At 36.1% G+C, this 23,914-nt stretch overlaps 1 protein-coding gene across 4 annotated transcripts; it reads left to right on the plus strand.

Moving 5' to 3' along the window:
• Positions 1-1,061: 1,061 nt before the first annotated feature.
• LOC142630467 (uncharacterized) lies at positions 1,062-8,254 on the plus strand. Of its 4 annotated transcripts, none has more exons than XM_075804464.1 (9): positions 1,062-1,256; positions 1,894-2,019; positions 3,691-3,750; positions 4,586-4,688; positions 5,567-6,164; positions 7,055-7,190; positions 7,340-7,507; positions 7,599-7,706; positions 7,793-8,254. In XM_075804464.1, the coding sequence occupies exons 2-8, from the start codon at positions 1,939-1,941 to the stop codon at positions 7,653-7,655; spliced, it is 1,203 nt and encodes a 400-aa protein (XP_075660579.1). In that variant the 5' UTR covers positions 1,062-1,256; positions 1,894-1,938; the 3' UTR covers positions 7,656-7,706; positions 7,793-8,254. The 4 variants fall into 4 exon arrangements, with proteins under 4 accessions (XP_075660579.1, XP_075660581.1, XP_075660580.1 ...); XM_075804466.1 differs by having other exon boundaries at positions 7,824-8,254; XM_075804465.1 differs by having other exon boundaries at positions 7,863-8,254.
• The last annotated feature ends 15,660 nt before the right edge of the window (positions 8,255-23,914 follow it).

Below are 23,914 nucleotides of genomic sequence, written 5' to 3' on the forward strand. Positions count from 1 at the left end.
TATATATATATATATATATATATATATATATATATATATATATATATATATTTCAATGGTAATGACATCATTTGTGGTGTCTCATCTTATGTCTATCAAATCTCACCTCCACATCTCCCTCCCTACTGTCTACTTGTCAAAAAAATTGACAAAATTAAAAACTTAGAATTTAATTTGTCGTAACCATAAACCATAGTTTTTTTTTTTTTTTTTTTAATTAAGGAACTCTACTTATAGTATATTACATAGAACACTTACATCAGTCCATGTATAATAACGTAAGAGTAAAGGTTGTACATCCAACATCAGTCTATCTACAATTGTGTAATTTAGATTGTTCTTACAATAATCGTATAAATATACACAGCTACAATTCACATGCAAATCTATTTTTTTAATATTTCTTTATTTATATACACAAAAAGAGAAAGATAATTTAAGAGAGTAATAAAAAAACTGATAAAAAATAATATTTTAATGAAATAAAATGTAAAATAGATAATCTGATGTAAGTATTTTTAAAAAGTTATTGCATAAAAAAATTTATACTTAGTGTTTGTTTGGCATGATTAATTTTGCCAACTTATTTTACAATTCAGCTTATTTTTGCTACTATTTATGGGTCCCACTACACTTTTTGGTACTCTTCATGAGTCTCACTATACTATTTCAGCTAACTTTTTTACTCTTATTTACAATACTTTCAGCAAAAAAAATTTTAATTTCAGTAAAACAAGCCGATCGTAAATAGACCCTTAAATAGACAAAAAAAATTGCATGCCTGAACTGATGCCAAAGCTGTAGGTCAAAAATTTCAGACATAACAACAACTCATGACAAAAGGTGTACAACTTTATGGAATTGGCAAAAGCAAAATAGTTTAAAATTTAAATTCTACTAGCTTGTCCTCCCAAATTAGAACCAAAATATATTTATTTTTTTATTTTATTTAAAAAAAAAAAATTTGTACCAACCCACTTTTAGGTGGGCCGACCCGAATAAATCGCCAGCTCAAACCGCTCCCATTCAAATTACTTGTCCAAACTCCAAACTCCAAAAGTGTAGTTTAAACTTTGAGCTGTCCGATAATAATAATAATATTATTATTATTAATATAGTATCACCCAAAACAAACAAAACTCTCTCTCGGAGTATCAAAAAAATTTTCCCATTTGAAAAAAAATAAAAAACCACAAATCCTAATCTCTTTGCCTCAAATTTGAAAACTTTCCAGACTCTGACTCACGCTTCCGAAGGTAAAAAAAAAAAATCGAAGAAATTTTTGTATTTTTATTGTATTCGTATTTTATTTTTATTTGGGTTTTTCATGATTTCATGTTGAAGGCTTTCACTTTAGCACCAAATGATGCAAACCCATGTTGAATTTTAGCTTTTCTTTTTATAAATTGCAATACCCATTACTGTTAATGTATTTGATTCTTCATTTCTGGGTTCAGTGAATATTAGAAATTTTATTTATTTACTTTTTTAATTGGGAGAAGATATTGTGTAAATTGTTAGAGGAAACTATTCTCAAATTATGGGTATATCAAATGCTTTTATTTTATTTTATGGGGTTTTATTTCTTATCTTGTGTGGAAATTTTGAAAAATGATTCATATTTTTGAAATTATAGTCATGGGCCAGAAAGAATAGTAATGCCATCATAACTATTTTTGCGAAATGACGAATGCGTTGTGTTCTTGTATTCTTGAAGGGACAATTATAAGCAATTTCTCACCTTTTTTTTTTTAATGGGCTTTTCTCTTGTTTTTAGAGGCTTACATGAATATGTTGAATTATCTATGTTAATCATTTGTTTATTATTAATGGCATTAATTAATGTTGTTCTTATGTTGTGACGGGCTCTGATAGTTTAATAAATGAATACAGGGTAATCATACATTTTGAACATTTGTTTGGCTTTTCCGTGCACAAATGTCTCATCGCGTGAAGAATGATAGTGATGACTCTTCTGACATTGAGGAACTCGTTCAGATTGGGACTAGATTTAGAGAGGTATATTTCATGCCCATTTACCTACTTTTGTGTATGTTTTTAAGGATGTTGTTATTGGAAATTTAATTTGTGGCCTTCAAATTATCTTAGAGTACTTTTTTATTGATAAATTCTCCTAGAGAACTGTAAGCAGCTAGTTATTGAGTTGAAGTGTTAACATTTTTTTTTATATATATATTATTCAGTATTTGGGGGAGGGGGGACTTGAACCCTGGATGTCTCCGTTGGTAACCCCGGGAAGTGCCATTTGAGCTACTAGTTTACAAGGCTCTTGGCTGACGTGTCAACATTAATTTATATTAGCATTGTATATGTGAAAATTGCCATGAAATATTCTGCAATGAAGAGTTTGAGGAAGTAACTATTACTGCTTGAGCAACACATTTTGTTCTTCATAAAATTATTGTCTGAGTTTAAGATTGATGATTTAGGGGTAAAAACAATTAAAAGAAAAGAAAAAAGAAAAAAATAATAACTACCAAGGTGTTGTCTTTAGATTGCATGAGCAATTTAATTGAAAGTAGCAGTGACTTGTTCCCATCCCTTCTTCTGTTAAGAGAAGTGTGAGGCAGTGGATTCAGTTCAAAGTTGGTTCTGGTGACTGTATCTTTCTCTGGTTCAATTGTTGTCACCCTCTCTGTCCTCTCTATGTGAGATTTGGTCAAAGATGCTTTTTGATGTTGCTGGTGGTGATAAAGCTAAGCTTTCAGATGTGCTGCTGAATGGTAGCTGGAAGATGCTCCCTGCAAAATCTGAAGCTCTAGCTCAGATTCAAAGTGGCTTATCTAGCATTCTGTTGTGTGAAGATTTATTATTGCAAGGAAACATTAAAATTATTGGAGGGAAACTGCCATAAGTTTCTTGGTGGTTAGCTATCTAGTTCAGAAATCAGTTTCAAAGTGTTCCTTCATTTGTTGGCTGGCTGTTAAAATAGACTCTTTACAAAGGACAGGTTGATCCTCTCAGTAGTAGAGTGAAGTAGAAGACATAAGCTGTCTTTTCTTTGATTGTAGCTTCTCCAGTCTAATTAACTAATTTGGATAAGGTGATGCATCCATCAAAGATAAATTTGTTGCTACACAAACTTGTCTTAAGGCTACTTTAAGCAGATTAGCTTGGACTGCCTCGATCTATTTCATTTGGTTGGAGGGGAATGCTTGTGCTTTTGGTGAAAGGGCTAGAATTGAGAAGAGTTGATCCATCAAATAAAGGAGGCTTTAAGATTTCAGTTGGCTGCTATGAGGAAGGTTCCAAGGTCACAGGAAGCTCTGCTACATCTGGAAGCTTCCGGATTCAGTCCATAAGGGTGCTCTGTTAGACTCATGTTTTGTTAGGCTTCAAATGTAATCTGTATTGTTTGCTGTTGCTAGTTTCAGTGTGTAGCGTTTGTCATTGATGAATAGTTGCAGCTATGCTGCTTGTTTGTATCCTGCATTGCAGGCGTCCTTGGTCTGAATAAAATTACCATTCATCCAAAAAAAGAAAAAGAAGAAACTGGTTGTCACTTTGTCCTATTTTGGGAAGACCTTAGTTTAGTAATATTTTTGAGCCATTGGCTGGGCCAATGTCTTTTTTTTATCAATTCATATTTTAATATGGATATCTGTAAGTGGTCTTGCCAATTGATACCTTTCTCTTTTATTATTGATCAATTTATTTAATTGTATGCAGTTAAGGAAAGAAAAGGACATGCTGAAAGATTCACAATCCCAAAGCTTTGATCTGATCAGGGTAATGTTTTGATTCTATAGAAGTTTTCTTTTCATTTCAATAGATTGTGAAACAGAAAAAATTCATTTTCTTTGATATGCTTAAGTCATTCATTTGAATCCTCTTTGGATGAATGAACTATGTATGGGCGTGTTGTTTTTCCATTTCATTGGCCTCTACATGTGTTATTTTCTATTTACTTTCAGTTTGTTACTTTTTAAATTTTCTTGTAATATAGAAACTAGTGAAGTAAGGGAAAAATTTGTTGTTACAAAATATAATATTTTCAAATGCAGTTGTAGCATGCTTTGAACTGCATGAATTAGATAGTGGATTACAAAGAGAATAATTGACTGTTGTGACATGTGTAGGCCGGTTATGATCAATCCTCTTGAATACCTACCTCTTAATGATATAAATATTATGATATGTGAACTAATAAGATAGACTGAATTGTCCAACTTAGTATATATTGTAAGTGACACATACCTTTGTAATTGTATCTGGTTATTTTGTGAATCAGCTGCTGGAAAAGGAGTGTCCAAATCAAGCATAGTTGTTTTCCAAATAGTCCACAAATCTTCTAATTATAATTTTCAGAATAGCATGTGGAAAAAAAATCCCTAATTTGAAGCAAAAATGTTGATATGAGGGCAAAAAAAGGTGGGGAAATTAAAGGATATAAAAGGAAAAACAAAATATTGTGGTTTTAACTTTCCACTCCATTACTCTTCTTTGGTCTATGAAGAAGTTGTTGCTGTTTAACCAGAAAAATATATTCTGGCAGAATATCTGTAAGGTTCTAGAACTATCATCTCCAGCATAGTATCTGATTTCAGACTTTTGTTTGACACAGAGACTAGAGCTACATGTGAAATCGTTGTCAGAGGCTCGTACAGAAGACAAGAAGCACATTGAAAAGTTGGAAAAAGAACTGTTGAACTGCTTTCAAGAAATAGGTGGTTATTCTTGTATTTCAAGATAAATATTTGCTTAAGTTGTTAAGTTTCTGCGGCTGATTATGATTATTTTAACGGGATTTCCTTGTGTGTGGAACTATTGTAGCTTGTTTGCATTCTATTAAATTATGATGTCTATTAATAAAGGGATTAAAAGACTCATTGAGTGTGTGTGTATTTACCAATGAAAAAATTTGATGATGTCTTCATAGTTTTATAAATTGCCATCTCTTAAACATGCATTTTGATAATGATAGATGTTTCAGTGGCATTTGATAAAGTCGTCTATATTTGATTCCTCAAGCTCTATTCCATTTTTTGTCTGGTATACAAACCATGGATGACATTGATTTCATTCTATTATTTGATGAATGTGTTGTAATATATGATTTCCTCTAAAGTAAGCATTCTAGATGAATGTGTTCCGAATTCTTTTGGGGCTTGTACAGTAGTTATGACAATGTAGAAACTGAAACAGTATCATGCAAGTGCTCATGATATTATAGACCCTAATTAATCTCTTATAAGGTATTTTGATCAATCATATCAAGAGTTAGGGCCTAATGCCCTCTTTTTGTAAATAGTTCATGAGTGATTACGCGGGCTTCAGGGGAAAAGCAGTTAATGTATCTATGGTTCCAACAATAAGATCATTTGTGTTCAACACACATGTTATTATGTGATCCACTTTTTTAACTCTTGCTTTCCAATATTTTTCAGCCATCTGGGCTTTTTAGGATGTATCCTTTACGGTGGTTATCAATGACAATATAATGATGTGTGCACATTGATGGCCTTGGCAGCGTGCTGTCCTCCATCCATGACTTGACATGTTAACAGTTTTCTTTGGCTTAACCCAATCACAACATTCATCACAGATTACCTGCAGGATCAACTAAATGTAAGGAACACGGAGGTGAACTTCCTGGAAAAGCATGTACACAGCCTTGAGCTGAAATTATCAGACATGGAAGATTTACCGGAGAATGTTGACAGGCTAAGGGAGGAGCTGAAGAGATCTGCCTCAGAGCGGTTGTTCTTGTTGCAGGAACTGGAAAGCAAAGAAGTGGAGTTACAAAATTCAAATTTGTGCATAGAGAAACTAGAGAAGTCAATCTCATCCATGGCATTAGAGTCTGAATGTGAAATAGAAAGCATGAGGCTTGATATCACGGCTTTGGAGCAGAGTTGCATTGAGGCTAAGAAAATCCAGGAAGAAACTGTTCAAGAAAAAGCTAGGATGAATGGGTTGATTGAAGAGCTTGAGGTTCAATTTAAAAATGCACAGAAAATTATGGAACACCTAGATAAGGAAAATAAGGAACTGAAGGAAAAGCTTGATAAATCTGAAACAAATGCTAGGGTATTTTGTCAAAAAATTGAAGAATGGCTGGAAAACAAGGATAGATCAGATCAGAAGTATCAGACTTCCTTGAGTAAACCAGAGAACAAGATTAGCATATCTAAAGAAATTAGGTACATTTCAACTTATAATTGTTTTTGTTTACTAATTAACTTGTATGTGATTCATGTCCAGTAAAGAATTTTTTTTTGATAATATTATAATGCTGAGAAAGGGAAGAATCTTTTGTTATTGTCTGCTCTTTAGACCTGCGAGAGGCACTTTTGCTATCCATATATCAATAGTCTCTAACCATAAAATCTTTGTTTCTGGTAATCTCTCTGGCTCAATAAATCAACTTATCAAGGATTTTTTTTTTTTTTTTTGGATCTTGGACTGGGTAGTTACTTCTTATGGGATTTGACTTTGACTTAATGTCTTCCTTGGTGGATCCATTTTTTTTCTGTTTATGACAACTCTTGGTTGTCATTGCTTAAAAGTAACGAGTGGAATATTATGTAGTTTCAGAATCTCTACAAGGAAAATCATATGCAATTTATTTTTTCAGAAAAAAGAAGTCGAAATGAGAAAAAAAAAAAAAAAAAAGAATATTATATATATTGGACAGGGGGGTTCGGGGTGGGGGGAGCAGAGGGGATGGATGTGTGAAACTGCATATTGTCAACTTATAAAATTTGCACCATTTTAGAGGGACGAATTTGGAAGATGAAAGAAGGCATTCCTCACCTTATCTTCAGTAGATTATAAATCATCAATTCTATTCATTTGGCACCTGCATTTTAGGCCTTAAATATGCTTATGGTTTTAATTTTATAGTTTTTGACCCAACATCCAAATGAGAAGATTATAAACATGTATTTTTTTTTATTTAAAGGTTTTCTTGAGGAAAAAATGCCACATTAAGTTTTGTTTTTGAAGACCTGAAAATTTTTACTAATTTTTTAGGTTTATATTCAGTTTCCATTTTTTTGACATCTGTATGATATTTTGATAATTTCTGAAGCAGTTATGGAAAAGTCATGGGTCCACTCCTCTCAAAATTGGCAATGGTAGGGGCACCTGATGCAGATTCAATAAATAAGATGGAGAAGATGTCACAACAGATCCAAGAATATGAAATTCTGGTGAAGCAACTTAAGGTATGACCATCCACAGAAGTGTCTCTTTTAAATTTTGGTTACAAGTGAGATTGAGTACCCTAGGGTCTTTTCTCCTTTCTGGACTTTGGGGTTTTATGACTTGATTTTAACCTGTAGAAGTTAACATACTAACGGTTGCCACTTGCCAGGAAGAATTGAGAGAGGAAAAGTTAAGAGCAAAGGAAGAAGCAGAGGACCTAGCTCAAGAGATGGCTGAGTTTAGGTACCAAATTACAGGTTTGCTTGAAGAAGAGTGCAAGCGCCGTGCTTGCATTGAGCAGGCATCTTTGCAGAGAATTGCTGAATTAGAGGCACAGGTATTGATGTTTAAACCTGCAATCTTTCATGTCAGCATTAAAAGAAATACACTTAAATTGTAAAAGTTGTAATCTTGTTTTTGTGATCAAGGTTCAAAAAGAAAAGAGGAAACCCTACACTGCTGTCATGCCTTACCATGAAGCATAGAGATTATCAAAACCTCTCAGGGATCCATCATCCATGTACAGAAGTATTGAGGTTTGTATCACTTTAAAGTCTCTTCTAAATTGCTGATGATTCACTTGTAAAAGCACTCTTAACAGAATCACCTTCACTGTTTCTAGCTCATAAAATGATACTTCATATCCATCTAAGGTGCTTCATATTCCTGAATGCCTGAATCATTCTGTGCAGGGGTTACGTGATACTCCAGACAGAAACAATGCATGAAGCTGTCAAGATTGCAAACCTGGAAAGTCTGTCTATAGATTGTTTTGTGAAATGAGTTTTATAAAGCAAAACTTATTAATTGGCTTCCAAAGATGATGCAACAGTCCATAAGGCAGCCATATGTACCAAGGGATTGAAGAGTTTAGGTAACATAGGTTCTATTACAAGTGGAATTTGTAATCGTGAAATCGATTGTTACCGCGGTATCGTTGGTAGTTCTAACATCCATTAGTGTCCTACAAGTATGCGGTGCAAAGCTAAGTGATCATAACAATTATCACCACAGCAATGGAGCACACTGCAGATAAATTTATGGCTACAAAGTGCTTGCGTCAAACTTCTTTTTTTTTTTTTTTTTTGGGGGGGGGGGGGGAGGGGGGGTGTGCGGAGGGGAATAAGATTCAGCAATTGATGTAATCTTGTGGATATTTGAAGATTACAAAAAGATTACAAAATGGCAAGGACTTGTGTGTATTCACTTGCCATTTTTTATCTGATTGTCTATCTCAATGTGATTGGCTTTTCATTACCATAAATCTCAATAAGACTATGATTAAAACTGAGATCAATGTGTAACATTGATAAATATTAAATAATAGTACTCCTTGAATAATTTAGCATAATTAATGACCAACACTTGCACGTTTCAGTTGATATTTTCTTCTCAAGTTTTAATTTATGCTTAATTAAAACCATTAATTATGCTTAATTATTCAAAGAGTACTATTTGTGATGGATACATTTATTTTTTGGTTTGACTTATGTCAAGGACTTTTTTAATTAAAATTTCTTTTTGTTTGGGTTCAACAAATATAGGAGCAATACTATATTCACAACATTTTCACAATAATTTTTCAAATAAATTTAATGTGATAAGTTGTTTTTTTTTATATAAGATAGAATTTCTACTCTAACCTAATCTAAGTGTGCGTGTGTGAAGCTCTCTCCTGGAGATTTGAACCCCAGTCTTGCCCTCCACACTCCACAAGCACTTATACTTGTGGAGTGGTCATCGCACTAAGGGTGTGCGGTGGTAATATGATAAGTTGTTAGTGATTCTAATTTTGGTTTAATACTGATATTATTTTTTTATTCACTAAAAACAGCTTTTTCATAAGATTTATTGTCAATATGTTGTGAACGTAACATTAGTCTAAAATTAATACTATCCCCAAACATAATCCTTAATCCCTTTGAAAAAAAAAGGCTTAATTAATAACAAAAAATATTAGCCTAAATAACAATAAACATAAACCAAATAAAACAAGTGAACAAATTAATCAACAAAAAGCCTATTATAAACAAAAAGATAAAAATCACTAATCATTTATATTTGTAGCTCATTTAACCTATTCAATAAAAATAATCTCTAACTTCATTTTTCTTTAAAAATAGTACCAAGAAAAATATTGTAGTTGTTGTGGGGGGTGAAAAGATCCTGATGGGAATGTGGGCCTTTTGGGCCGTGTTAAGGAAGGCCGACCTGCTCCTGGGTTTAGAATTTGTTAGTACTATGGGTCGGGCCATACGCCGAGGATCCGAGGATCCAGCCGAGGGTGAGCTTACCCTCGGATGAACACCGAAGAACTCGGGATTTCATAGTAAAGATTAGGGGATGACACGGTTAAGGCCAATGGTTAAAAGGGGTGAACCCTAGAACGCCCCAGAAGCACCGGTGTTGAAGAAATGTCAAAGATAAAGGCTGCTACCTCCACATTAAAGACCCTGCACCTACCACCTTGGCCGCATTTATGGGGAAGTGACACCTGAACAGTGGAAGAGAAACTTCTGGTTACTATTCAAAGGCACTGAGAAAAGAAATATCTAGGCTAAGGGGGAGGTGAGGCAACACGTGTACAAAGTATTCAAAAGAGTAGTATTTAAAGAGCAATTTAAGACAGAAAGGGGGACGGACTTTTTGTAACCTAAAAAAGAAAAGAAACAAGGAGAGAGATAATATAAGAACAACTCTTGGCTTATGTCCGAGGAGGCTGATTTACTATACTCCTTGTTGTTTCCGAGCATTTGCAATCTTTAGTTTGTCATTTAAACCTCACACGCTTCTAACCTGGGTTTCAAGTCCACACTCTACAAATTCATATTGTTTAAGGCATATTGGGCCTGAGCCCATAACTGTTCTTGGGACCAGGTGCAATTGTGCACTTACAGTTGTAAGTTCTCCTTAATGGTAACAACAGTTATAATCTTTTTGGCTTTGTAGTCGCAACATTTTTTTTTTTTCTTAGCGACTCGACTTGCAATTGTAGCAAATATTCAAATTATCATTTTATTAGATTTTTTATATAATTTAAATTTCTTAGTGACCACCTTAAAAAAATTCTTAGAGCCGCCACTGTAGAGGTGAGCACTGAGCACTCACTTGCACACTTGAATGGTAACACATGAAAAAAAAAATCAGGTCACTTAATGTGCCCCCAAAAGTTCGAAACTTTGTGTGGGAAGCATGTTCAAATATCTTACCAACACTGGACAATCTACAGTAAAGGAAGTTGAGAGTGGACTCACGATGCATTCATTTTTGGGTTTAGCTTACCTCTAGTACTTTTTTAATTGGAATTTTCTTTTGTTTTAAGGAGATGCTATGCCCACAATTTTTCACAATATTTTAACAAAAAATCATAGGTGTAAAGTTGCTATTGGTTGTAATTTGAATTCAAAACTTAAATTACTTTTTATCTATCCGTAACAACCAATAAGAATTTACCATTTAAGATATGTTATGAAAAATGTTGTAAAAATATTGTGGACATAGCATTTCTCTTTGATTTAATAAAAAAATGGTCATATCATCCACTAATTAAATAAAATGAAGAGATTAAGGGTATGTTTGTTAACCGTTTTTTCCACTTATTTTTTGTTTTCAAAAATAATTTTCTATTTTTGAAACTAAAAAACTTTTTTGGTAACTCAAAATGGACAAAAAACAAAAATTGTTCTTAAAACTCAATTTGTGAAAGAAACTGAAAATATACAAAAGGTTGTTTTCAGTTTCTAGTTTTCAAAAGTCAAAGAAATCACGTATTTGATTTAATGAATCTGTCTCATTTAAAAAGTTAGCATTAGAGTTCAAATCCTAATAACAACATATTTTAGTATTTTTATTTTTTTCTTCAAAAATAATTTTTTTAATTTCAACTAACCAAACATGTTTTTTATTTCAAAAATACATGAAAATATTCCCAAAAACAAGTTTTTAAAAATAGAAAACAAAAATTATTACCAAACATAACCTAAAACTCACTACCACTTGCCATTATATATTTCAAATAAAATGACATGTTCAGTTAATAAGGTACTGGAAGTAAGCCAAATCCTTCATTTTTATGCAAAGACAGCTTAACCATTAAATTGTTTAGACAAAGTTCTAAACCCCCTAAAATAGAATATATTATGTCTCTTTGTTTTATAGTATTGCACAAAAATAATAATAAAAAAGTAAAACCTCTTACTTCGAAATTAAAAAAAAAAAAAACATCTTTTATTGGTCGATTGAATATTTTGTTTATCTTATAATGTAAAAATTTTAATTAAAGCCTAAAAATTTAATAAATGAAAATCATTTTAAAAATATTAGACTCTTTTTGAATGCTCAAAATTTTATTCATAGTTTTCACTATGTTTGTAGTAGTTTAAGGGTATAAAAAAAATTTATCTTTCAAAAATTTTACTCTTCTTTTCACTCTCTATCAAAATAAAACTAGAATTAGTAGTTTTCAAGACAAATTTATTAATAAAATCCATTATTCAATAAATAAAATCCAACACGGCCAAGAGAGACATTAATATTTAAAATATGATATTTATTTTGACACTATTTTGATATATTTAGAATTAAAAGTTTTAACATATATTTTTATAAATATGAAATTAATCCAATTTATGTATTAAATTATATAAAAATGTGGGTTTCTTTTTTCTAATTCATGTATTGCTTATAAATATTAAGTAGCAATACATTTTAAATTTGCATCTAACCCACTTTTGTGGACAGTGAATTTGAGCGAGGTTTGAAAATAATCTATTTGAAATTGAATTGAGATATTCAATAAAAATGACACCATTTAGAATTTACAAGTTTTTTAAACTTTTATTTTATATTTAAAATATTATATGTATATGAACAATCTTCGTAAAAATGTGGCTATAACATAGTTAATATTTCATGATTTTGGCATGATCATATTAGTATTAGTACAAATAAATCAATACAATCAAGGCTAAAATTGTTAAGAAAACAAATTTCAAATTGATAGTTTTGCAAAGAAGTGTTAAATGAGTATCATCATTGGAATATTGGAAGAAACTAATAATTTTTCATGAAAGATGTCATTTTAAATTGTCGACTTAGGCCACAAAATGTATTGAGATGACTTTGTTTTTATGAAAAGACTCAATTGATCTTGTGACAAATGCTATTGTTAAATTACCAATTCAGTGACTTATATGCAATTGGTAAAGTGATCAGAGAAAATTGATCTTGTGGCAAATGCTATAGTTGAATCACCGATTCAGTAACTTTGAAGATGTACAGTACACAAGCAGGTGAAAGTGAGCAAACAAATATAACCAAGAATGATGGCTTTGAGTTACAAAAAAACATGTTTCAGTAAGGGGAGCCACGCCTTTGACTCATGCCAACAGTGTGAGTGCCATTGGAGGAAGAAAGGTGTGTAGTCTAGCATGGACACTGAGCACTATCATGAGAGAGAAATCAGCTCCCTTTGGTCAAGTGCTATAGAACACCTCTCATTATCTAGTACAAGCTTGGACCACTACCCAGGGCACATGTAATATCCTCAAGACTCACACTTTCCCTCTCTCCCTCCCTGGTTGTCCTTGACATAGTACAAAGCCACCCTTCAGCCCACTACCTTGGTAGACATGGCTTTTCTTTCTCATCTAGCTGAGGAATTGTATAGACCATAGGTGTCTTAGGGTTTACAATGTGCAATAGGGTTGGGACACCTGGCCTAACTCAAAGTTCTAGCTTCGTCTCTGCTTATTCCTAAGGTTTTTCTACTTCCGCACTGTCTTTCTCCCTTGCTTTTCTGTTCTGCCATTTTTTTTTTTTTTCTCTTTTACAGTTTCATATAAAAAAATATCATTTTTAATACTTAGTAACCCAAATGTACTGTTAGGATTTAGGTCACAAACATCTGAACCTTTCTAAAACCTATCTTGCACGTATAGAAAAAGAAATTAGTTGGTTGCTAAAATTGAAAGAAAACTGTTCTCCTATGTGGATTCAAATCTTTCTCTCTCACTTTTCCTGTTCTACTCTATCCTCCACAAATAAAAATGTGACACATGTCTAATTATTTAAGTAAAACCTAATTTTATGCCTTAAACTTATTTCAGTTATCTAAATAAAATAAATAAATAAAACAAAAAGAAACCCAACACATTCCTACCTCCACAGGTCTACCACCTCAACTTTTTCCAGAGCCTCTACAAGAGATTGCCAGTGACATCAACCCCACCAATTACACCCATCCACCTCCGCCGGGTCCACACCACGTCCTCCTTGTTTTCAAATCCATGAATGATTTTTATTATTTGTGATCCATGAAATCGCTTGCCAGAACTCCATAACAAAAATCACCATGCATGGCTTATACTCATTGTCCATAAATTGTTCATATGGGGTAGTGGACGTTCCACTCGCAGACAATGAAAGTTGAACTTGGAAACAAATTCTTAGGCCATTGTTTTGTTTGTTTGAGACCAGATTGGCGAGAAAGAAAGCAAAATGAGAGTGTTTTTTTTCTAGATCTCTTTGATTTTTAAGGGTAACAGTTTTGGATTTGAAGACAAGGAGGTGTTGGTGTGGACCCAGCGGAGGTGGATGGCCGTGACGGGTTGTGTTGCCGGAAATTCCTGACAACGTCGGCGATCTGTTGCTCCTACTGCTAGTGAAGGTGGTGGTGGAGGATCAGTTGTGGGGAGGCGTTGGTGGTTTGTTTATTTTATTTTAATTTATTTATTGTTATTTATTTTAGGTAACAAATAATAAAGGGATAGAATTATAATTTAATCTATTAGGTGAGACATGCGGTAAACTTTTATTGGTAGAGCATAAAATGAAGCAGGTAAAATGGGACATAAGATTTGGACTCCTTGTATGTCACTTGGTTTATTAATATGACATAATCTTTGGAAATGGTTTCAAGAAAATAATAATAATTACAATAAAAATGGAGTTTTAAAAGTTTTAAAATAAGCTGGCTTGTAAATTTAAACAAGCTTAGATTTATCAGAGAACTAGGCATTGAACATAATCTACTGCCATTTCCTTAGCAATTAAGAATAGAAATCAATTAGCCAAAGAACTTTGTCGTGTTGCTTTAAAAACTTGAGGATAGCCTTGTTTTTTGTGAAAATATTAGTATATTGACACAATCATATTAATATAATCAATATCAATATATATATATATATATATATATATATATATTGTGGGAACACAATTTTCAGACCAAGCCCAAAATGTAAGGGATCTTGGCCCAGTGAACCTAGTACAATAAATTTGTAGAGAGTGGGTCAAAGAGCTAGACTTTAGTGCATGGATAACAGTTAGTATAGTTTCGGATGATGAGCCAACAAGAATTGTACCCGGTTTGTGCAAGAAAGTTTGTCCTCGGAACAATCTGAGGAGCTCTGTTCTAGTATATATTGGATGACAATGGTTACAAGAGTTATTGAAATTGCTACAGTGCTTTCTCTTTCCCTTTTTTCGTCCCCTTCTCTCTGAGATCTCTACCCTTATTTATATTACATCTCTCCCTTCATCTTTACCCTACATGTGGACTACATGTGGACAGTTGATGGTTTATGCTGATACTTGTCCCATCAGCCCCCTCTAAAAGTCTTTTGGGGTGGCTGTAAGGCTGCCATAATACTATTTAGAAGTCACTTTCTCATTAATGCGGTGGTAGCAGCTTCCCTTTAGATATTTTTGAGCCTTTATCCCTCTTGTACATTCATGGTGCTCGTTGCTATCATTAGAACTTCTTGAAATGTCATCTTTAATCATTAGGATCTATACTAGATTTGCGTTTAACTTTAGTCCGAGGAGATAGTACTCCTCGGACTCGGACGACCCATGCTTCTCGGCCAAAACCACATGCTCTCGGCCAAATCCCAAAATCCATGACCCCACATATATATATATACACACACACACATATATAAGCCTCACGTGAAAAAGCATGAAGTTCTACTAAGTGGCATATTCCTTGAATCTCTCTCATTTAAGTTTCCACCTCATCAAGATTTGCATTTATGTCAAATTTTAGTTCATTGAATTTGCCAATGGAGTAAATACACATAAATTATCTATAATTGAGTTTCATAAAAAAAAAAATTATCTATAGATGTGCACTTATTTTTATATATATATATATATATATATATAAAGTATTTTATATGGTTTTAAAAAAAATTTATATAAGAAAGTAAAAACTTCATGTTGGAGACTATGCAGTTATGCCATGTGAAGCTTTGTTAAAGTAATTTTTTCATTTAACTTTCCACCTCACATTCTTTAGATATTTTGGATTATAATAAAATTCTATTAGTAGGATATTACTATTATCATTGAGTGTTTAAACTACTACTATCATACTTCAATATCATAAATGTGACATCATAAATTTTCTATAATATTTCTATAAGTCAACAAAAAATTAAAATTATATTATACAAATTTTACACTAACTCCAATGCATTGAAAAAACAAAAACTATGATTAAACAAACAATCAACTTATTACACAACATAATAACAATTCTTTAATTTTATGACATTTCTTGCATAGTCTAAATTCATCATCTCCTTAATTTTGTATTACATTATTAATTTTAAAAAAATCTCTTCACTTTATCGCAACATTACTTCATTTATTACTTTAAAATATTTTAATCATTCTACATAGCCTTCTTATATGCAACTTACAGTATTATCCGTGCATTGCATAGGCCCAATGCTAATAATTCTAATCTCATCTTTGTTTTGATTTTTGTTCGGGTCAAATCTCTTAGCTGACTTTTCAAATACTGGACCCATAATAAATCAACTAGCTAGGTTTTATATGAAATCTTTGTCCTTGACTGCAGTGAAAATACCTTTATGGTAAATACATTAACAAAAGAAAATCAGAGCTACATTTCATTTTGTTGCTAAGGCAAGCTTGATTTATTAATATGTAAATTTAGAAAGTGACACTTTTGTGAATATTAATCCATTCATTAATATGAGTAAATTTTTATCGCAAAATTACACTTGTCAATCAAATGGCCTGAAAAAGTTGACACATTTTACCTACTTGTGATTTACTAGAAAATTAAGTTTAGAATATGGGACAATTTACTTTATTTGCTTTCATGTCTGTAATTATGAATGTCGGACCATGAACTCTGTCATTCCACTTCAAAACCAATTGGTAATGAGGAAGACACACTCAAATCTTTTATAGTTTTCGACATTATACCACACGAGCTTGTTTTTAGAGTGGTTGTAGGATGTTAAATTGTGGTTCCCCCAATAATGAGTAAGTCACATAAATGTGGAGTTTTCATGTAGTTTGGTTTGTTACACTTACACCCCATCTTTGATGGACCTCTTGTGATGTGCACATAAAAGATATTGCTAAAAAAAAAATGAAGAAACAATGATGAGCATAATAGATATCAGCCTAATTATACGCGTTTTGCACATGAAACAAGACTCTTTTTTTGGATTTAATGTCATAATTTTCTATTCATAACCAAATTTTTTATAACATCTTTCATATATTCACGCATCATAGAAGGTCATAGAATTGCTAATGCACAATATATGTAGTTTTCACAATATATATATATATATATATAGTTTTTTTTTTATGTGACGTGGGTAGTCTCTTTTAATAGAACTAGAGATATTTTTTTTTATATTTTAAATATGAATGTGGTGGGGTAGTCTCTTTAATAGAACATTTGTTTTTTTTTTTTTTTAATTATTATTATTCTTTATAGGAACATAAGTAGTTTTGGTTGTGTACATGGGTAGTAGGAATTTTTTTTTTTTGGTGATAAATGTTGGGTAGGAACTTTGTATCTATCTACTATCTAGTAGGGAGTTTTTCCCCTTTTATGTTTTAATTTTTGTCTATTTGCGATTTTAACCTCATTTCTTATGTTTTATTATTTATTTATTTATTATATAAGATATAAATTTTACTTTAACCTAATCTAAAAGTATATGTGTGTGAATCATCCTCTTAGAGACTTAAACCCCGGTCTTTACCCCCCACACCCTACAATCACTTATACTTGTAGAGTGACCATCGCACCAAGAGTGTACAGTGGTATTTCTTATGTTTTAAGAATAAGTTAATTAAATTATAAGTATTTTTGGAAATAAAAAATGGCAATAATTAACTTTTTGAATCTTCTTAACATATAGAGATAACTAAAAACACTAAAAATGATTATATGCACACAATCGATATTACTAAAAAAATGAAGAAACGAATTCCGAAAAAAGAAGAAGAAGGAACCAAAATGACAAAAGGCCTCTTATTTTTTGTAATAAAAGAAGGGAAAAATAAGAGTATAATTATAATTTTATGCTTTGATGTTAGTTATTTACTCCATGTGTTTTTAACCACAAAGAATGTAAATGTCCGTAAAGAATGTAAATGTCCGTAAAGAAATCATGGGAGACTTTCGTATTTATGGAAAATCATCAAAATGTGAATCTATAATGTGTTACAAAATATTTACAAGTAAGTCATGTCATCAATTTTCCTTAAATTCATTAATTTAATATCCTCAAATCTAAATGCAATCTAAGTGAGTATTTGATAACTTTTTGCTAAACATTTGAATTTGAAAACTTTTTTTTTCTTTTTTGATAAGCTTGAATTTGATAACATCTTTAGCAGATGATGATGCCGAAAATATCACCAGTGAGTTGCAAGCGCTCCTCAAACGAAAGCAACACCTGCAAAAAGAAAACGAAGGACCTAGAAGAGAGCACCGGTGTGGTGTCGGCCGAATACCCTCCGAAGGTCAAGTTAGAATCTTGTTCCTTTAACCCTAGAGTGCTAGAGTTAAGAATATTATGCGTACCTTCATACTTAGGGTTTCTGGGGTATTTATAGTAGGTAGAATTACCTTTCTTTGAGGATACAACTTCCTTCTCAAGTTCCTTTCCATATAGGAGTCTTCTTAAACGTGTGCCGCAAGGAGTCTAAATATACACGTTTGCGTGGGGATAAAGCAGAAGCTTATTTGAAATATATCAAACGACACGCCACGTGGCATCCATAATTAATTTATACAAGACGGATATTCAGCAACACCTAACCGTCATAGCTGGGTCAATCATGGTGTCGATCCGTCCTCACCGTTTCCGTCCATTTACTATTTTTATCCCCTTCAGTTGCCCCCCTTCATTCCTTGGATCCGTCCTTATAATCTGACGGATCCATGGAATGACTAAAAGCAATGTATTAAATGGGGACGGTCTTGGCATACCATGACGGATGACACGTGGCCTACATTTCTGGCGAAGAGCACGTGGCCCTCATGGATTGGCTGTTTACCCAAACCGAGGCGTCGCTTCGTATTCCGCGCCCTCTGCTCTATAAAAAGCCAAATTTTTCTCCCCTTATTTTACCTTCATATGAAAAACTTGTGAGCAGAGCACAACCGTCACAACTATTGTGCCTTCCCGTCATTTCAGCAGATCCGTCCGTCGATTCTCGTCAGAAATCATTTCGATTCGGTACGTATTCCAAACCTTTCTCCGTCTTTCTTTGAATTTCACTGTTTTAAGTGTGTTTTCTTTAGAACCGTCGGTGTCTTAGGTTGTACCATCATAAATGTAGGTAATGTCTAGTGCGTCAAGTAACCAGTCGTTTGTCCGCGAGGGGGCGGGCTACGATGAAAAATTTCCGTCAGGTCCAAGAGATCCTGACACTTCAAGTGAAGAGAGGGATCCATCAAGTACCTCTTCTTCCCTTGATGGTGGTCTAGAGACGGAGAGTTCAGAATCGTCCAGTAGTAGCTTGGACGGTGTGGATCCTCCCGTCCAATCAATAATTGGCCCAGATGGCCTTAGGGAGTTCGTCATGCTGCCTCTCTGGACGGTAAACGATTTTAGGTCGTCCATGACCGAATCTCAACTCAACACACTTAGGACAAAGTACCAAATACCGGACAGACATCCGTCTGACGTCTTCCCAACAAATCCGAGAAATGCTACTACGGGGGTAGACGGTGTTGGGATCTACGAGCAAGCTTTAAAGGCGGGGCTCGATTTCCCTTGAGTTCTCTTCACCGTCGACTTCTTCAATACCTTGGTCTCGTCCGTCACCCAAATCTCCCCAAATGCCCGGAGAGTGTTCATCGGGGTTGAGGTTTTGTATGGGGCGATGTCCGAAGGTGCCGAGAAGGTTGACGGTGGAAGAATTTTTCCATTGTTACCGTCCAACAGAGATCGTCAAGTCCAAGGGGATGTATAGCTTTGTAGCTAGAAGTCCCTTATCGAGGCTCGTCGGTGACACTTTCACGGTACCAGAGCACCGGAAGAGTCGTTACTTCTTTTTAGAAGGGGACGAATGGATGTGCCGTCCAGGAGATGTAACTAACATGCCCGTCGACACAACATGGGGCATAATGCCTCCGTCGGGTATGTGTACCCTTTTTGCTTCCGTCCGATCTTTGAAGTCAATTTAATTTATTTTCTAGGTCTAACCGTCCTTTATTGCAGCTCGGGACCGTCCTCGAGGTTGACTTGGAGCAGTGAGTTTTTTGGAGAGAATTTTTAACAAGACAAAACCGGCAGGAAAGAACTTGGGCTCAACTCGTCACGCTTGATACTCGAATTGGTATTGTGACGGACCCGAACCTTCATCCGCTGCCCGTCAATACGATAACAAAGTTCGAAAACGTAAATACGTCAAAACTATACCCGTCTTTCATTTTTACTTATGCTTTACTTTACCTTTCCTCTCTCATCCGTCTATGATTTGCGTAAAATGGACGCCGCCGGAGGAGAGCCCTTATTAAACAGGCAAGCAGCAAGAAAAGCGGGACTGGGGTCAAGCAAAGGGACGACCCATACGGTACCGTCAAAACGAATCCAACATGAGAAGACGGACCGTCCTCAGAAGAAACAGAAGACTACCGTCGAACCCGTCGTGGCCTTACAAGCTGAGAAAACGCCCGTCAAACACGGGAAAGGCAAAGGTTTAATGAAGGGTCCAACACCTCCAGGGGAGAAACCACCCGTCCTCTTTCGGGAAGACTCGAGCTATGCTCTCGAGAAGATGTCGTCCGTACATGCCGACCGCCGACGACTACGTTGCACCTTGGAAACCACTCGACGGAGGCGATGGGTGAAACGGGACTCTTCACCCTTGCTCAGGTAATTTTGGATCCGTCTAGTATTGTTGCTAAGTTCCTTTACGCCCGTCATTATCATGACATCGTTTTTATTTTGCTTCCAGGCTATGGTGATGATGAAGGGGCTTTTTGGCCGTTGCCTTAATCATGAGACATCCATGGACCGTCCGAGCAGAAAAACAAGACGATGGAGGAGGAGTTAAGCCGAAGACCTATAAGATTAATATGGACAGAAAGAGCTCAAGTGCTCGGAGCAAGTTAGAGGCGAAGTGGAGTCAGAGAATGGGCAGCTACGTGAACTTTTGAATAATAAAGATAAGCATGACGGAGACGGTGTCGAAGCTTGACAATGCCAAGGAGATAGCCGTCCAAGAATACCGTGATTCTGAGAATCTTATAACGGAGCTAGGAAACTCCTTTGTAGACGGGTTCGACGACGCTATCCGTCAGGTTAAGTCGTCGTACCCTGAGTTGGACGTATCTCACATCAACATTGATGCTCAAGGGCAAACACTCGCGCAATCCGTCCAGTCAGAGAGTACAGATGAAGTGTTCGCCGTCACTGCTCCAGCCAATGAAGGTGAAGTTCAACCTCCTACTCAGCAAGACGACGGTCCATTGGACGGGAACTCATCTCCGAAGAACGAATAGAACACTTTTCCTTTTGTAAAAATTTATCACTGTTTAGTGAACTTTTGTTTGAACCGTCATTTGTAATTTTTAAACTTGACTTATCAAACCTTAAATGGCCGACACCACACCGGTGCTCTCTTCTAGGTCCTTCGTTTTCTTTTTGTGTAGTGAATTCCGCAATGAAGTCTGCCAATATTTGTCCTTTCACAGCTGTTCGTGGCTGGTATTGGATATCGTACTCGCTTAGCTCGATAGCCCACAAAGCCATTCGTCCGGCGGTTTCAGGATTGTGCATTGCTCTCCGTAATGGCTGATCCGTCAGGATTGTTATTGTGTGTGCTTGAAAATACGGCTTCAGTTTTCGAGCTGCAGCTACAAGTGCGAAGGCGAGTTTCTCTATCCGTGGGTACCTCTCCTCAGTGCCTCGTAGCGCCCGGCTTACAAAGTACACAGGTTTCTGGACCTTCCCTTCCTCTCTAATGAGAGCCGCACTTACCGCTGCCGACGAGACAGCAAGATATAGGAATAATTCCTCCCCCGGCGTAGACGGGCTAAGTAATGGCGGGGCAGACAGATATGCCTTCAACTCTTCAAATGCCCTTTGGCATTCGTCCGTCCACTCAAAAGATTTCCTTAGCGTTCTAAAGAAAGGGAGACACTTGTCGGTTGCTCTTGATACGAACCTATTTAAGGCTGCTATCTTTCCCGTCAGGCTTTGCACTTCCTTCACCGTCCTTGGAGGAGATAGATCCATAATTGCTTTCACTTTCTCGGGGTTGACCTCAATGCCCCGCTGGGACACCATGAACCCTAAGAACTTTCCAGCAGTTACTCCGAATGCGCATTTGCTTGGGTTCAGCTTCATTTTGTACGTTCGAAGAGTGTCGAAAGTCTCCTGGAGGTCCCTCAGATGATCCAACGCCTTTACGCTTTTTACCAACATGTCATCTACGTAGACTTGGACGTTCCGACCAATCTGGTGCTCGAACATCTTGTTCATTAATCGTTGGTACGTAGCTCCTGCATTCTTAAGCCCGAATGGCATCACCTTGTAGCAAAAAAGCCCTTGACTCGTCACAAATGATGTCTTCTCTTGATCTGTCTTCTCCAACTTAATCTGGTTGTACCCCGAGAAGGCGTCTATGAAGCTCAACAACTCATGTTTTGCGGTGGAGTCGACTAAAGCGTCAATCCGTGGGAGCGGGTAGCTGTCTTTAGGGCACGCTTTATTTAAATCCGTGAAATCAACGCACATTCTCCATTTCCCATTTGACTTTTTGACCATTATCACATTTGCCAGCCAGTCTGGATAGTACACTTCTCGTATGAAGTCCGCTTCTCGTAGCTTCTGCACTTCCTCTGCTGCAGCTCGATCCCTTTCGGGGGCGAATACGCGTTTCTTTTGTCGAGATTTGGAGAGAACGAAGGTGATACGTTTAATTTATGGACTATGACCGTCGGATCTATCCCCGGCATGTCGTCATGGCTCCATGCGAATACATCTTGGTTTTCTTTGAGGAACAGGAGGGATCGCATGTCGAATCGTTTGGTCGACCGAGGTTCCTATCCCGGTAGTTCGATCGGGCCTTGAATCATCTAGTTGGACTTCTTCCAATGTCTCCACGGGTTCCGCCACCTTTGTTCTCTCGTTCTTCGATGCTCATTGTCCGTACATGGTCATCCATCTCCATCATGGCCACGTAGCATTCCCGTGCGATTACGATTTCCGCGTAGTTCTCCAACCCCATGTTCAGTGGGAAACTTGATCATCATATGGTATGTTGAAGTGATGGCTTTCCATGCATTGAGAGTAGGACGTCCGAGTATGGCGTTGTATGCCGAAAGAACAATCCACCACTAGAAAGGAGACATTTTTAGTTATCCGTCGTGGGTAGTCTCCTACCGTCACCTCCAATGTGACGGATCCTAAAGGATGGACCCGGGTTCCCCCGAAGCCGACGAGGGGCGCGCGTGCGGGATCCGGCGCTCCTTTGCAATCCCCATCCGCGGAACGCAGGATAGTAGAGGATGTCCGCGAGCTCTCGTTGTCTACTAGAACTCGGTGGACGTTGAAATCCCCTACCTGGATGCTAACCACAAGCGCGTCGTCCACGGGGGGGTGGTGAAGGCGCGGGCCTCGTCTTCAAAAAACTCGATGCCGGAGCCGTTTCGCCGTATTCTTTCTAATGAAGGTCCCGTCGATTGGACACTTTGTACCGTCCGTAAATAAGTCTTTCGGCCTTCTGGACGATCCTACTAAAGCGTTGCCCCCCATTATCATCCGTATGTACGCATACGGTGGTCCGGGACGCTCGTTTTCCCGTCTAGGATTCCGCTTCCCGAGGATGATCGTTCTTTCCTTCCTCACGAACCTTTGCAACCTTCCTTGCCTTATAAGGGCTTCAATCCGTTGTTTCAAATCAAAACAATCCGTCGTTTCATGGCCGTGGTCCCGTGAAAGCGGCAATATCTATCTCTTGGCCTCTTGTTCGGATCTCCCTTCAACTTGCCCGGGAATGTCAAGCTTCCTTCATCTTTGATTTGCATTAGCACTTGGTCAATCGGGCCGCGAGGGGGTGAAACTTGTGAACCTCCCCGAAGGCGGTTCGGGTCTCCGTCTTCTCGTCGATCTCCGGTTCTAGCCACTTTTCGTCCGTTATCCGGTTTCATATCTTCCTCTCTTTCCCTTTTCTTTGGTTTGTAGTCTTCTTCTGGCCGCAGGAGGCATCCTCCGCGTTCATATACTTCGTCGCCCGTAATAGACATCGGACATAGTCTTTGGGTCATTCTTACATAGGGAAAATAAGAACTTACCCTCTTGTAACCCGTTTGTGAATGCCGCCACAAGTGTCTTGTCGTCGGCCTCCGTCTATCGAGAGGGATTCCTTATTAAAGCGGGCTATATAAGACCTTAAAGTCTCACCCTCTCGTTGTTTAATTCCCAATATACATGCAATAGACCTCTTGTGT

Source organism: Castanea sativa, chromosome 4 (assembly GCF_040712315.1).
Source record: "Castanea sativa cultivar Marrone di Chiusa Pesio chromosome 4, ASM4071231v1".
Classification (NCBI taxonomy): Eukaryota; Viridiplantae; Streptophyta; class Magnoliopsida; order Fagales; family Fagaceae; genus Castanea; species Castanea sativa.

What these genes read in the sequence shown, in the direction of transcription:
- LOC142630467 (XM_075804464.1), top strand. Translation starts at nt 1,939, where the DNA reads ATGTCTCATCGCGTGAAGAATGATAGTGATGACTCTTCTGACATTGAG. An exon ending in TTCTGGTGAAGCAACTTAAG is followed by an intron (nt 7,191 to 7,339) that starts GTATGACCATCC and finishes GCCACTTGCCAG; the next exon opens with GAAGAATTGAGAGAGGAAAA. An exon ending in TTGCTGAATTAGAGGCACAG is followed by an intron (nt 7,508 to 7,598) that starts GTATTGATGTTT and finishes TTTGTGATCAAG; the next exon opens with GTTCAAAAAGAAAAGAGGAA.